General features: G+C 35.6%; 1 protein-coding gene across 2 annotated transcripts in view; it reads right to left on the bottom strand.

Annotated features, from left to right (window-relative positions):
* LOC143237206 (diphosphoinositol polyphosphate phosphohydrolase 1-like) overlaps positions 1 to 12,055 on the bottom strand; it is a 56,833-nt gene that overhangs the window by 20,351 nt on the left and 24,427 nt on the right. For both annotated transcript variants that reach the window (XM_076476202.1, XM_076476203.1), the window contains exon 2: positions 6,202 to 6,357. In XM_076476202.1, the coding sequence (XP_076332317.1) occupies positions 6,202 to 6,357 (156 nt within the window). The remainder of the gene's footprint in view (positions 1 to 6,201; positions 6,358 to 12,055) is intronic.

Genomic DNA, 12,055 nt, shown 5'->3' with positions numbered 1-12,055 from the left:
AAAAAACAAGCCCGTATTGAAGCTCAAAGAGAACCTAAACGTCTTGAAATCGAACAAGCTCGTATCAAAGTGGAAAGACAAAGTGAACGTCTCGAGATCGAAGCAGCCCGTATCAAAGCCGAGAAAGAAATTATGCTGAAAAAAATTAGACTCAACTCTGATTGACTTAGGCAAAGTGACAACTTTGAACTCAATTTATATATTAAAGTAATGTAATGTAATGTAATGAAGTTAAAAAAATACTTCCAATATTTTGAAAAGTTACCCAAACCGTGGAATGGTCCACCAAAAAAAAAATGGTCATTATTATTAGAGAATTCTGTACTCTCTCTAGAAGACTGTACCAATTGTGATAAGGTTAAGGCAACTATTTTCAAACCATACTAATTAGTTATCGCCAAAAATTTCGATGTTATCGCAAGCAAGACAGTCAAACTTTGATAAAGTTTGACCACGAAAGAGGTTTATATTGACCAATGGTGTAATTTTATGCATATTGGCAACAGTTTTGACAAACTAGGACAATTATGTCTAATTAAGGAATTTAAACGCTGGAAAGTTACAACCTCAAACTTTGCTGGGATAAAAAGAAAACTGAAACACTAAAGGGAGCATCTTCTCTTTTCGATGATTATATTTTAACAGGTAAAACAACTATTCAAAAAAGAAATTCCTGTCATCTCAGCAAACACCTGTACCTGTTTAATCCAGCTCCTCTAGTTTAAAATCTTCTGACAGTCAAGATAAAACTTCATCACAATCATCAAGACCTGTCTGCCATTTTTGTAAAACACCTGGTCATGCTATGTCCAACTGCTAGAAAGGTAGGCAAATCCCAATGCGTTAGTGTCCAGATATTAGACGTAGTTTCGTTAGATCGCCCAATGTTGTTGATTTGGCCACTGATAAAAAGGCTGATGTGGTTAGGGAAGAATTTAGATCTTTTGTATCTGTTGGTTCTTTGTCTTTGACAAATGGCATTGATAATCTCATACCTATACGTATTTTACGTAAAACTTGGGCGACTCAATCATTGCTGTTAGAAGATATATTAGAAGATTCGAGTTCTGTCACTGGTGAGTTTGGTGTTGCTTAGGATATTGAGGGTGGATTTGTTAATGTTCCTTTTCATAACATTTATTTAACATCAGACCTAGTTTATATATCTATGTTCCTTTTCATAACATTTATTTAACATCAGACCTAGTTTATATATCGGAGCAATTGTGATTGGTGTCAGACCTATTATGCCAATTAAGGGTGTATCATTATCGTTATAAAACGATATGTCGGAAGGAAAAATTTTTTGCTGAATCCAAAATATTTAGCAAGCCGATAAGTTTCATCTCAGGATGATATTGTTGTTAAAGAGAATTCATAAGTGTTTTTCTTGTGTGCTGTGACTTAAGCTCAGGTGAAGAAATAAAGCCAAAACCAAATGATAGAGACATTTATATAATATCGAGACAAATATATAATATCGTCCTCTGAAGTTTTTGGACCCGATGGATATCTTGTGAATAACTATCTTACTGTTATAATGAACGCGAGGGATCTGATTCAGCTGGAGAAGTTCTGTTTGCTGGAAATAAACTGATTGATAAGCAAGAAAAAACCACAGATCTCCTCACTGTTTCAATATGCACTTTCAAAAGATGAACTGGAGCAAGTTCCAAGTGGTTAATTTTTCAAAAATGGTGTGCTCATAAGAAAATGGAGACCACCAAAATTGCCAGATTTAGAAGACTATGCTGCAGTTTATCAAATCATTGTTCCAAAAGCATATCATTCTGAAGTATTGAAAGTTGCCATAAACTTCCCATGGGAAGTCACCTAAGAGCCAACAGGACATGAGAAAATTATGAGAAATTTCTTTTTGGGAAAAATTAGGCAAGATATTTCTCAGGTTCGTAAAACTTGTCAACTGGTTGGAAAAAAATAACCAACAAATTCCTGTTACTCCTTTGAAACCTATTCCAGGTTTCGAAGAACACCTCAGCCATGTAATTATTGACTGTGTTGACCAAAAAAAAGAATAATCATGTGATTATTGATTATGTTAACCAAAAAACAACAACATATACTCTTCAAAAAAAAGAAACGCAAAAGGGATATTGTTTTTATTTTATATGATATATATGTAATAATGTTACAAGCTCAGAGTATGTGATGTTACACGTGTTAAGACACTGATTGTCAGACCAAAATGACAATAAAAGTTGTGCACTTTGAAAACGGAGGAAAACAACAGATTTTTCGCCAAAACGCATTCGTGTCCAATAAATTTGTTTGAGAGATCTGCATGTTCTGCAAGTGCAACATGTGCAAAATCCCTATAAAAGTGAAGGATTCTCGGTTTCCGTAGCTCAGTGTTAAGCCACCGACACTCAATACAGTTACGCCAAGACTGACTGAAGCACAACGCACCATGCCATTGGTCGCTTGGAAGCAGGCGAATCTCGATCAGATGTTGCCAGAGCTGTAAATGTCCACCCAAGCACCATCACAAGGCTATGGAATCGTCACCAACAACATGGATCAACTTGTGACTGTCCACGATCTGGCAGACCTCGTGTGACCACGCCCGCACAAGATCGAGCATCCGGTTACGTTACCTTCGGGATAAGACCACAACTGCGACGTCTACTGCCTCAACCATACCAGGGCTGCGTAGGATTTCCGATCAGACTGTACGCAACCGTCGACGAGATTCTTAGGCCCCATGTGCAACCCATCATGGTGAACGTCAACGACGTTTTTCAACATGACAACGCCCGTCCTCACACAGCCCGACTCACCACTGTCTTTTTGAGACACCACAACATCAACGTTCTTCCCTGGCCCTCCAGATCACCAGATTTAAACCCCATCGAACATCTTTGGGACGAGTTGGACCGACGTCTGCGAAGGCGACAACCTCAACCGCAGACTCTACCTCAGCTTGCAGCAGCTTTGCAGGCTGAGTGGACAGCCATTCCACAGGATGTGATTCGTCATCTCATCGCTTCCATGGGCAGGAGATGCCAAGCAGTTATTGATGCTCACGGGGGGCATACTCGTTATTGACGTTGAGTGACGTTAAACTTCAACTAGTGAGCGTGGACTTCGCCTTTGCAGACTTTGGATGTTCAGCAGTGAATGTGCAAAGTTTCACACATGTCATAGAGAACTACCCGGAATAAACTTGTTAACAATTTGTCTCAAATTTTGCCTTTTGCGTTTCTTTTTTTGAAGAGTATATTTGTTTAAGCATTTTCACGTCCTAAGTAACTTTACGAGCATTAGGATATTTATTTTGACTGGGTTACGTACTGTCATGATCTTTGAAACTGTATAATTCTTTGACAATGATATATATGTATTATTTTAGTTACAAATTGTCTAACGCCAATTTTTACTTCTGTAAGGAGAGAGGTCTAACACATTTACTATTATATATTTATTTTAATATCAACGTTTGACTCAGTTTGATGCATGTAATGCACATTGTTGGATGTATATTGCGTAAGGCCCGCCTGTTCTCTAAATTTGTGGAAAATTGTCAAGGGTAAGAATCAATAACATATGTTTTACGAAAATACAAGTCTATCTTCAAATATTGTTGAACTTTCGAGAAACTCGGCTAATAAATATGTATAAGCTAGCTATCGCAAGATGCCGAGACAGTAATAGAATATTGTTGGTCAACTACAGTCAGTAAACTATGAGATTAACGCTTATTAATTGGAAAACTAGATATTTCACCAGGAACGTTTATAGATTTTGAACATTTCGAATCACTCAACTTCAAATAATTAACTTCAGACGTTAGTATTTCTTCGAAGCCATCGCATAACTTTAGCAGAAAAAACTCACGCGTGAAGAATAAAGTTAGCTAGCATTCCCGTCAAGTAAAGTGTATCTGTGTGTCCCCATAAAAGTAACTTGCACCGCGTAGACCTGGACCGTTGATAAAATATCCAGTTCCAGACCAGATTGAATATTGTTTGCGAATTTGTATATAAATAATTATTTGTAATAACCGTTATTATAAATTATATTATTGTGGTTTTTGTATATTAAAATACATTTGTGTTAAGAAATACAATTCTGTGTATGTTGGCAAATCAGTCTTGTTGGCAAATATCATTAATTTGATACATGTTAACATTTAATTAACTTCTAAATTAAAATTTAAATTTCGGCTGTTTGAAATCGTAATACGTAACATACGGAACATAATAATTTGAAGACTCGTTTGAGATAAATTATGATACGTAATAGTATTTTGTTGAATGCAATCAATAAATATTTAAATCACCACAGTATTTTGTATTTATGGTTAATTTAATAAGGCTATCTGTTGCCTTCCTCAATTTTTAACAACTGAACAGAGGAGAGGCAACAGGTCAACAGAACCCATACCATCCACACTAAGAGACTGACTGCCACATATAATGCGCCCACAGTTTAACATGCGGAAATATCTTGTGTTATCAAACGAAATTGAATCAAACTCGTCAACTGGGAAATCAGAAACTCTTACACAAGATCAACTCTGCTAATAAATTTATTATAATTACGTAATGAAATCTATATTTATTTTTTGAAATATTGATACATTTTAATACGTTTGTTGAGAGTGGTTCGGCCCGGCATGACCAGGTGTTTTAGGTGGTCGACTCGTGGGTCGAATCCCTGTCACACCAAATATGCTCGCCCTTTCAGCCGTGTAATCGTTATTATGTTACGGTCAATCCCACTATTCGTTGGTAAAAGAGTAGCCCAAGAGTTGGCGGTGGGTGGTGATGACTAGTCGCTTTCCTTCTAGTCTTACACTTCTAAATTAGAGACGCCTAGCGCAGATAGCCCTTAAGTAGCTTTGTGCGAAATTCAAAAATAAACAAACAAATTAGAGTAATCCAAGAATTGGCGGTGAACGGTTTTTACTAGCCACCTTCTCTCTAATCCATCACTGTTAAATTATGAATGGATACTGCACATAACCCTCGTATAGTTTTGCATGAAATACAAAACAAACCACCTTTAACGTCTTCTAATGCATTTGTAGTTCTGTAAAATTACAGAACTTCGCATTTTCATTGTTTTCTACCGAACCATCAGACTACAAGGAAATTGTCACCAAAGCAAACTTCACATTATAATGAATTATTTGTGAGCAAAAATTAGTATGTATATTTTTACCAGAAAATACGGTTAAAAGCAGAATTTAGAATCTAAGGAAATATTTTTGTTCGTATTCCCTGATATTACAATGTAAAAATAAATATATCACAGCTACGATAGACGTGTACATTATTCAAATAAAATTTAATACGGAAGTGAAAAATGTTGATCCTTTTTCTAAATATTAGAATTCTATCTGAAAGAATTCTCGTGGAAAGTTTGTTGACTGTGAGAAACATCACATAACGGAAGACATGAAAAGTTCACGATGATAAAAACACCTTGGTAGAAAAACATGAACAAATTAAATGCATTGTGGATTTAGAAATATCCGTCAGAAAATATTGCAGATGTTTCTTATTTTGTGTATGTTATTACAAGGTTTGAGTGAAAGCTTTACGTGGTATTAGCTTCGAGTTAATTATTGGTACTGACTTCCGCCACAAAAAGACTAGTATTGAAACCACTCGTGTAGGGTTGGCAGAAAATTGCAAGAGAGTAATATATTAAAAATGTGAAATTGATTTAAATTTTTTTAATAAAATGGTCATTAAAACAAATCAAATTAAATGTAATATTTTATAGGAGATACAAAACAAGTTTTATTATAAATAATATATGATCAATGTTTTTAGATTTTTCATTATTTTTTCAATTATTATTATCATTCAACTCAAATGATTTGTTTCGGATTCAGGATAATTTTGCTAACTAATTTTATTTTTAGATGATTGCAAAATATCCATACCAACAATACAGCCAGATTTATTTTCTAATTGTAGATATCTTTTGTTATACCGTCTCTCTACATACACACACACAGAGATATGTGTGTAGTGTGTATAAAAGTATTAAAAATTCCATTTTACTATATTGTCGTTTTCTTTGAGAAATAATGCCGTTTAACGCTGACGTCACCAAACTAATTGGAGTATTTCTTCAGAAGAGAAATACATGTAAGATGACAGTACTATTAATAATACACCAGGAGAAAAATATATAAGTAAAAAATAAAATAAGATTTCAAATCACCACCTCAAACGTTCCTAGAAACCTTCCCAGAGTTCCCCGTACACCCGCTTCTTCCATGACTTCCCTTATGGCTGCAATACTTGGCTCCTCATCCGGCTCTAGTCCGCCACCTGGGACTATCCACTGGCCAGGCACTCGACTACTGGTCACTAGCAATACCTAGAATAAAGAGAGAGTTTGTTCATTTCTTTAAGCGTAAAGCTACATAATTTTTGAGCTCAAATTACCACAGGGAATCAAATCTCGGATTTTAGAGTTTTAACGCCGAAAAGAAGAGAAAGTCTCAACAAATGTATTAATTTGAAGACTAATACAAAAGACTCAAAATGATTATCGTAAATGGCCGAGTGTGGCCATGTGGTTACCGTACCGGGCACCTAAACAGCGAATCCAAGGTTTGAGCCGCAACATATAGCTTAACGCGCTATAGAGGTGTTATAACTGAAACAACCAATCCGGATAAGAGTAACAATTTGAGAGGCACGTATTGCTGACTAGTTGATCTCCCTACTGTCACCATTTAACAATTAAGGATTATTCTGGTGACCTTTGGAACTTGTATCTTGGCCGTGTAGCCCACGTATCGCCCAAGGTACTTTTAAGGTTGAAAATTCCAGATACAATGACACAATTAAATATATATCACTTCGTAAAGTACCAACTGACTCACCTTAAGCTGTCTTAAATACACGCGAACGATTATGTGTGATTCTTCAAAACACGTTGCCCACATGTCGATTACAGAGATTAAACCTATTTTATAGATAGTACAGCAAATAAACACTTTACACTTGTCATGATCCAGAGTTAAGCTAACGGATTATTTCAGCGACTTAGATTCTTTAAACAGAACTTTATTAGTTACTCCAGACAATATCTATCAAATTTAAAAGGCCTGACATGGCCAGGTGGTTTTGGCGCTCGAGTCGTAATCTGAGGGTCGCGGGTTCGAATCCCCATCGCACCAAACATGTTCGCTCTTTCCGCCGTGGGAGCGTTGTAATGTGACGGTCAATCCCACTTTTCGTTGGTAAAAGAGTAGCCCAAGAGTTGGTGGTGGGTAGTAATGACTAGCTGCCGGTCTTACACTGATAAATTAGGGACGACTAGCGCAGATAGCTTTGTGCAACATTAAAACAACAAGAATCAAATTAATATTTTAGCATTTTCTGTTTGATTTTAGACACCGTAACTGTATCATACCATATAGTAACAGACAAGCCTTTCAGGCTCGTCAGGTGAAGGATGATCAGGCTACAATTTTTCTTTAGTACACAAGGTTAACATGCATTCAGTAGACTCATTTAAAAGCAGAGGAATATCTTAGTTGTAAAAATACTAAACATATAAGCTGTTTTACAAGTCGTCGAAACTTATTTTTTTTTATGGATTCACTTTATTTTGTGTCAGTTTACGAAATTTAAATGCGAACAGATTAGAGGGCAATTGATAGATTTTACAAAATATGCCACAAATTAAAGACATAAATATGGAAAGACATTTTATTTTTAGATATATATGTCATCTTTCTGGTGATATCCAATACAGTGGCTTATTTTATTAAATTCGAATTTCTATTCAACAAATGTCCACAAACGCGTGTTGTAGCTGGTGTGTAAGTGTGTGTGTGTGTGTGTGTGTGTGTGTGTGTGTGTGTGTGTGTGTGTGTGTGTGTGCTTTCGAATTGCAAAAGCCACATCGAGGAGCCCACCGAGGAAAATCGAACCCCTGGTTTTAGTGTTGTAAATCCGTAGACTCACCGCTGTACTAGCGGGGGGCAGGTGTGTAAGTAAAAAAAAAACAAAACAATAACGTGTCAACTATTAGGAAATTAAGTTAATAGCAGAAAATAATTCATAGCGCATTCTAATGCCAGACAGATTACTTTGACTTATTTGTTTAAAAGGATGAAAATATAGTCTATTTAATAACAACGATAACGTTTTATTTGTTATACTACACATTTTACAAATTGTATAATTTACAAATAAGAGTAGCTACAAACAAAGGAATTCCTAGCAATTTCATCTTAACGGACTTGTGTCGTTATACCAATAAAAAATGCTCCTTGGAGTCATGTGCTTAATTATAACAGTTTTGGCAATAATTGTATTATGTGCCTTGGCAAAAACAAAGCAGTTCAAAACCAGTATTCAATTCCTATTTGTCTGTTGTCTCACGTGCCACAGCTACCTCCTCCTATGCTTGGTTACTTTTATCTCTGTCTGCTTTTTTTGCTATTATTTTTTGTGATTAAAAGAATTGCCTTTTAAGGTGCTCAAGCTTCAACGAGAGTTGCTTCATGTTTCAAAGATAATGGATTCTGTCAAACGTAGCTTAGTCTTTGAAGAAGGCAATATGAGATGCAAACTTCAAGCAATGTTTTATCGTTTTCAACTTAAACTATTTCTTCTGAGTTGAGGTTGCAAGTTACTACATGCGATGTAAGTCTGTTGCAAAAGTTTCGAAAACTGGGATTCCTTGTCTCATCTTTGGTGACCGTAACAATAGATCTAATTGTCTCGCATGCACAATACTTCTTTCATCTACAACATTTTGTTGAAATTTAACCTCAATGTTCACAATAACAGATAAACCGATTAACACCTAACTGGTTAATTCAGGAATCAATTCAACAAATAACATATTAAATATACAGTCTTGTCTAACTTGCCTTTTATATTCAAATAACTTCCTATAGTTAATAAAGTTCCAGTCATTAAGACAAACAAGAACTCGTCACATGACATCAACACTCCATTGAACGAAACAAAATAAAAACACTACCCACTACAATACAACTTGTCTAGTCAAATTACTTTTAGAGCTATCTTTGTTTTAAAAATCATTTATAAAATGCATGTATACATTCAATCCTAAGACAGTTCACGTACACCTGATCAAAACCGTTGTCGTATCTCCTGGTCTTCGATTTTAACATTTGAATCCAGTCATTTTGTAGTACGTATATATCGTTTCAATCGAACCGACTCGGATTATATGCATCTGTACGACATTCATCAAAGAGGCTACAAGTTTCTACGTATGGATTTGTGAAATGCAAATCTACGATTCTGATATCATTCAACGCATGTCGCTGCTCAAAACGCGATTCTTAGCTTTCAATCAGGAAAGCATATAGAGAAAGCAAATATAATCAATATCAAGGTTCCTTTTACAAGATCACACCATGATGTGAAGTGAAAGTTAAATTAGATTTATAATTTAGAAGAATAGTAGTTATATGTACTTCTATATCCGAATACAACACATGTCATTTACCGAGATACCTCACTTGTGACGTCACCTTCCTAAATACTCTTGTGCAGAAAATTTGTTAGTTATGAAAATGATATGATTTGACGTCAGAACTCTGAATAATTAAGTAGGAAAATAACGAATTTCTTATTTATTAGTTTCAGAATTACACAATATACGTTCGTACACACTCGTTCCCAATAACAAACGGATAAAGTGGAAGAAATGCAGCTAATTAACAATATCTACTGTCAAGTCATGGGATACTCTTATCTGATGGAATCACGGGATTTAGTTGGCCTGATGAGTTCTGGTATAAACGAAAGGCTGCGTCAGCTCTGGTTGTAGCAGATGTAGTACAGTTGTAACACTATAGCATATTATTTCTTACTTTCAACTACATTATATAAAGGCAGAAAAAATATTTAATTGGGTATAGTAAGACATATCACCGTGTTCTGAAACTAAGCCAGTTTAACGTAAGCTCATCACTACACTTCCAAAGGCTGGGGGCCTGGCATGGCCTAGCGCGTTAAGGCGTGCGCTTCGTAATCTGAGGGTCGCGGGTTCGCGCCCGAGTCGCGCCAAAACATCCTCGCCCTCCCAGCCGTGGGGGCGTTATAATGTGACGGTCAATCCCACTATTCGTTGGTAAAAGAGTAGCCCAAGAGTTGGCGGTGGGTGGTGATGACTAGCTGCCTTCCCTCTAGTCTTACACTGCTAAATTAGGGACAGCTAGCACAGATAGCCCTCGAGTAGCTTTGTGCGAAATTCAAAATCAAACAAACAAACAATCCAAAGGCTGTTTTATGATGCAACACGAAGCTTATTAGTGAAAAATCCCTTTGTCTAGAGAAATTAAGTTCTATTATGGAGACGCTATACGTATCTGGAGAAGATCATAATGTGTTGATTAAATTATTTATGTTAATGTGCAAATCCATTAACATAAAATAGATAACTGATATATAGTCACAAACGTATAAATTAATAAGAACTTGTAGAATGACATTATCTTGTGTAAAGTACCATTAGAGTTACATTTCCAATCGAAACTACTCGTGTTAAAATAATTTTCTGTTAACTTTAAGGATTTAATCACTGAGACAGCACAAGGTTTGTGGCACGATACGCTTTTTGTAATTTCTCCTGTTTGTGTTTTTTTTAATTTAAAATAAGAGTTATCAATAATCACGAAACAGTTACCCTAGAAACACCACCAACAAACTGCACATGTTTATACGAGTTTCCCTACTAATAAGGTAAAGGACAGTTTCCTGTTAACAAAGACGTTCTTGTTATTTTAAAGAAAAGCTACACAATGGATTATACTTTATCCACTGCGGAGAATCGAATCCCGAGTCTACTGATTCACTGGGGACTAATAACAAGGCGGCAAGCCTTAATAATAAGAATATTATTATTGCGTTTATTGCGTCACCTATGACACTAAGAAACTTGTTTCGTCTGCGCCAAAATTTCAACGTAAACTTAAAGCTACATGAAAGAATATACATATTAATGCTCTTCGATGCTGGCGCCAGAAGACGTGGAACTCCTCGAAAACAAAAATAACCAGTTGAGTGTCTTACAATTAACAAGTTTTAAAACACGCACAGTTATCAAGTACGATAGTATTTCTGTAGTTGTGGTTAGAGAACTGGGAACTGTTAAATGCATTAAAAACATAACTTTTCAGATACTTTTCAGAAATGCACATAAATTGCACTGATACCAGTTTGAACAATTACTAAAATACCTTTATAAGCACAATGTTTACTATCACTTGAAAAAAAAGACATTACATGTCAGAATCGTTCAATAGTCAATCTTACAGAAACTATTGGAATAAACTTAACTGAACATAACAACAGTTAACGTTTATTATATTTTACATTACTTTGTTTTAAAATGTTGCGGAAAGTTACATACAGGACAACTAGGCAATAACTCGAGTTAACAGAACACAGAGAAGTCTGCAAGAGAACAACTCGAGTTAACAGAACACAGAAAAGGTAGCTAGAAAAAATCGCCTATCGCCAACTCTTGAGTTTTTTTATTTTATTGGATAATAGGATTTTACAGTTACATTTAGTCTTATAGTGCACTGACTAACTCACAGTGTGGAGCGCGTTTTTGAAACAACGGAAGGTAAACGATGAACCTTCGGATTCATGCTCCAAATTTCATAAATATATAATTTTAAAAATGTGTATTAAAATAAGTTATTACACGTGTTTTACGTACTTTTATTTCACATTAAGTATAGATGAAATTGAAAGTGCGAGACTAAAAAAGATAGATATAATCCAACAGAAGTTATCGAAAGTACTTTTATTCATTGCTTTTCTGTGTGTTCTTTTAAGGTCGATAACCGCTACCTAGACAAGCGTATGGCGTAGGAGGCTCAATGAGTCACTTGGCATGAAAGTCTGGGCTCGAAGGTTAAAAAACTTATCATGACTATTCTGTATTCTAGCCTTAAACAAGTTCTGAGTTGTTATAAAGTCATACCATTGGAGGAAACGTTAAAACGTAAGATTATCGAATAATCAAAACACAGTTTGCCTTTCTGCAAGGCCTCGACTCCTTGACCAAA

Source organism: Tachypleus tridentatus, chromosome 13, assembly GCF_004210375.1.
Source record: "Tachypleus tridentatus isolate NWPU-2018 chromosome 13, ASM421037v1, whole genome shotgun sequence".
Lineage (NCBI taxonomy): Eukaryota > Metazoa > Arthropoda > Merostomata > Xiphosura > Limulidae > Tachypleus > Tachypleus tridentatus.
The sequence above is the reverse complement of the archived record's forward strand: the minus strand, read 5'-3'. Positions and strand labels throughout refer to the sequence as shown.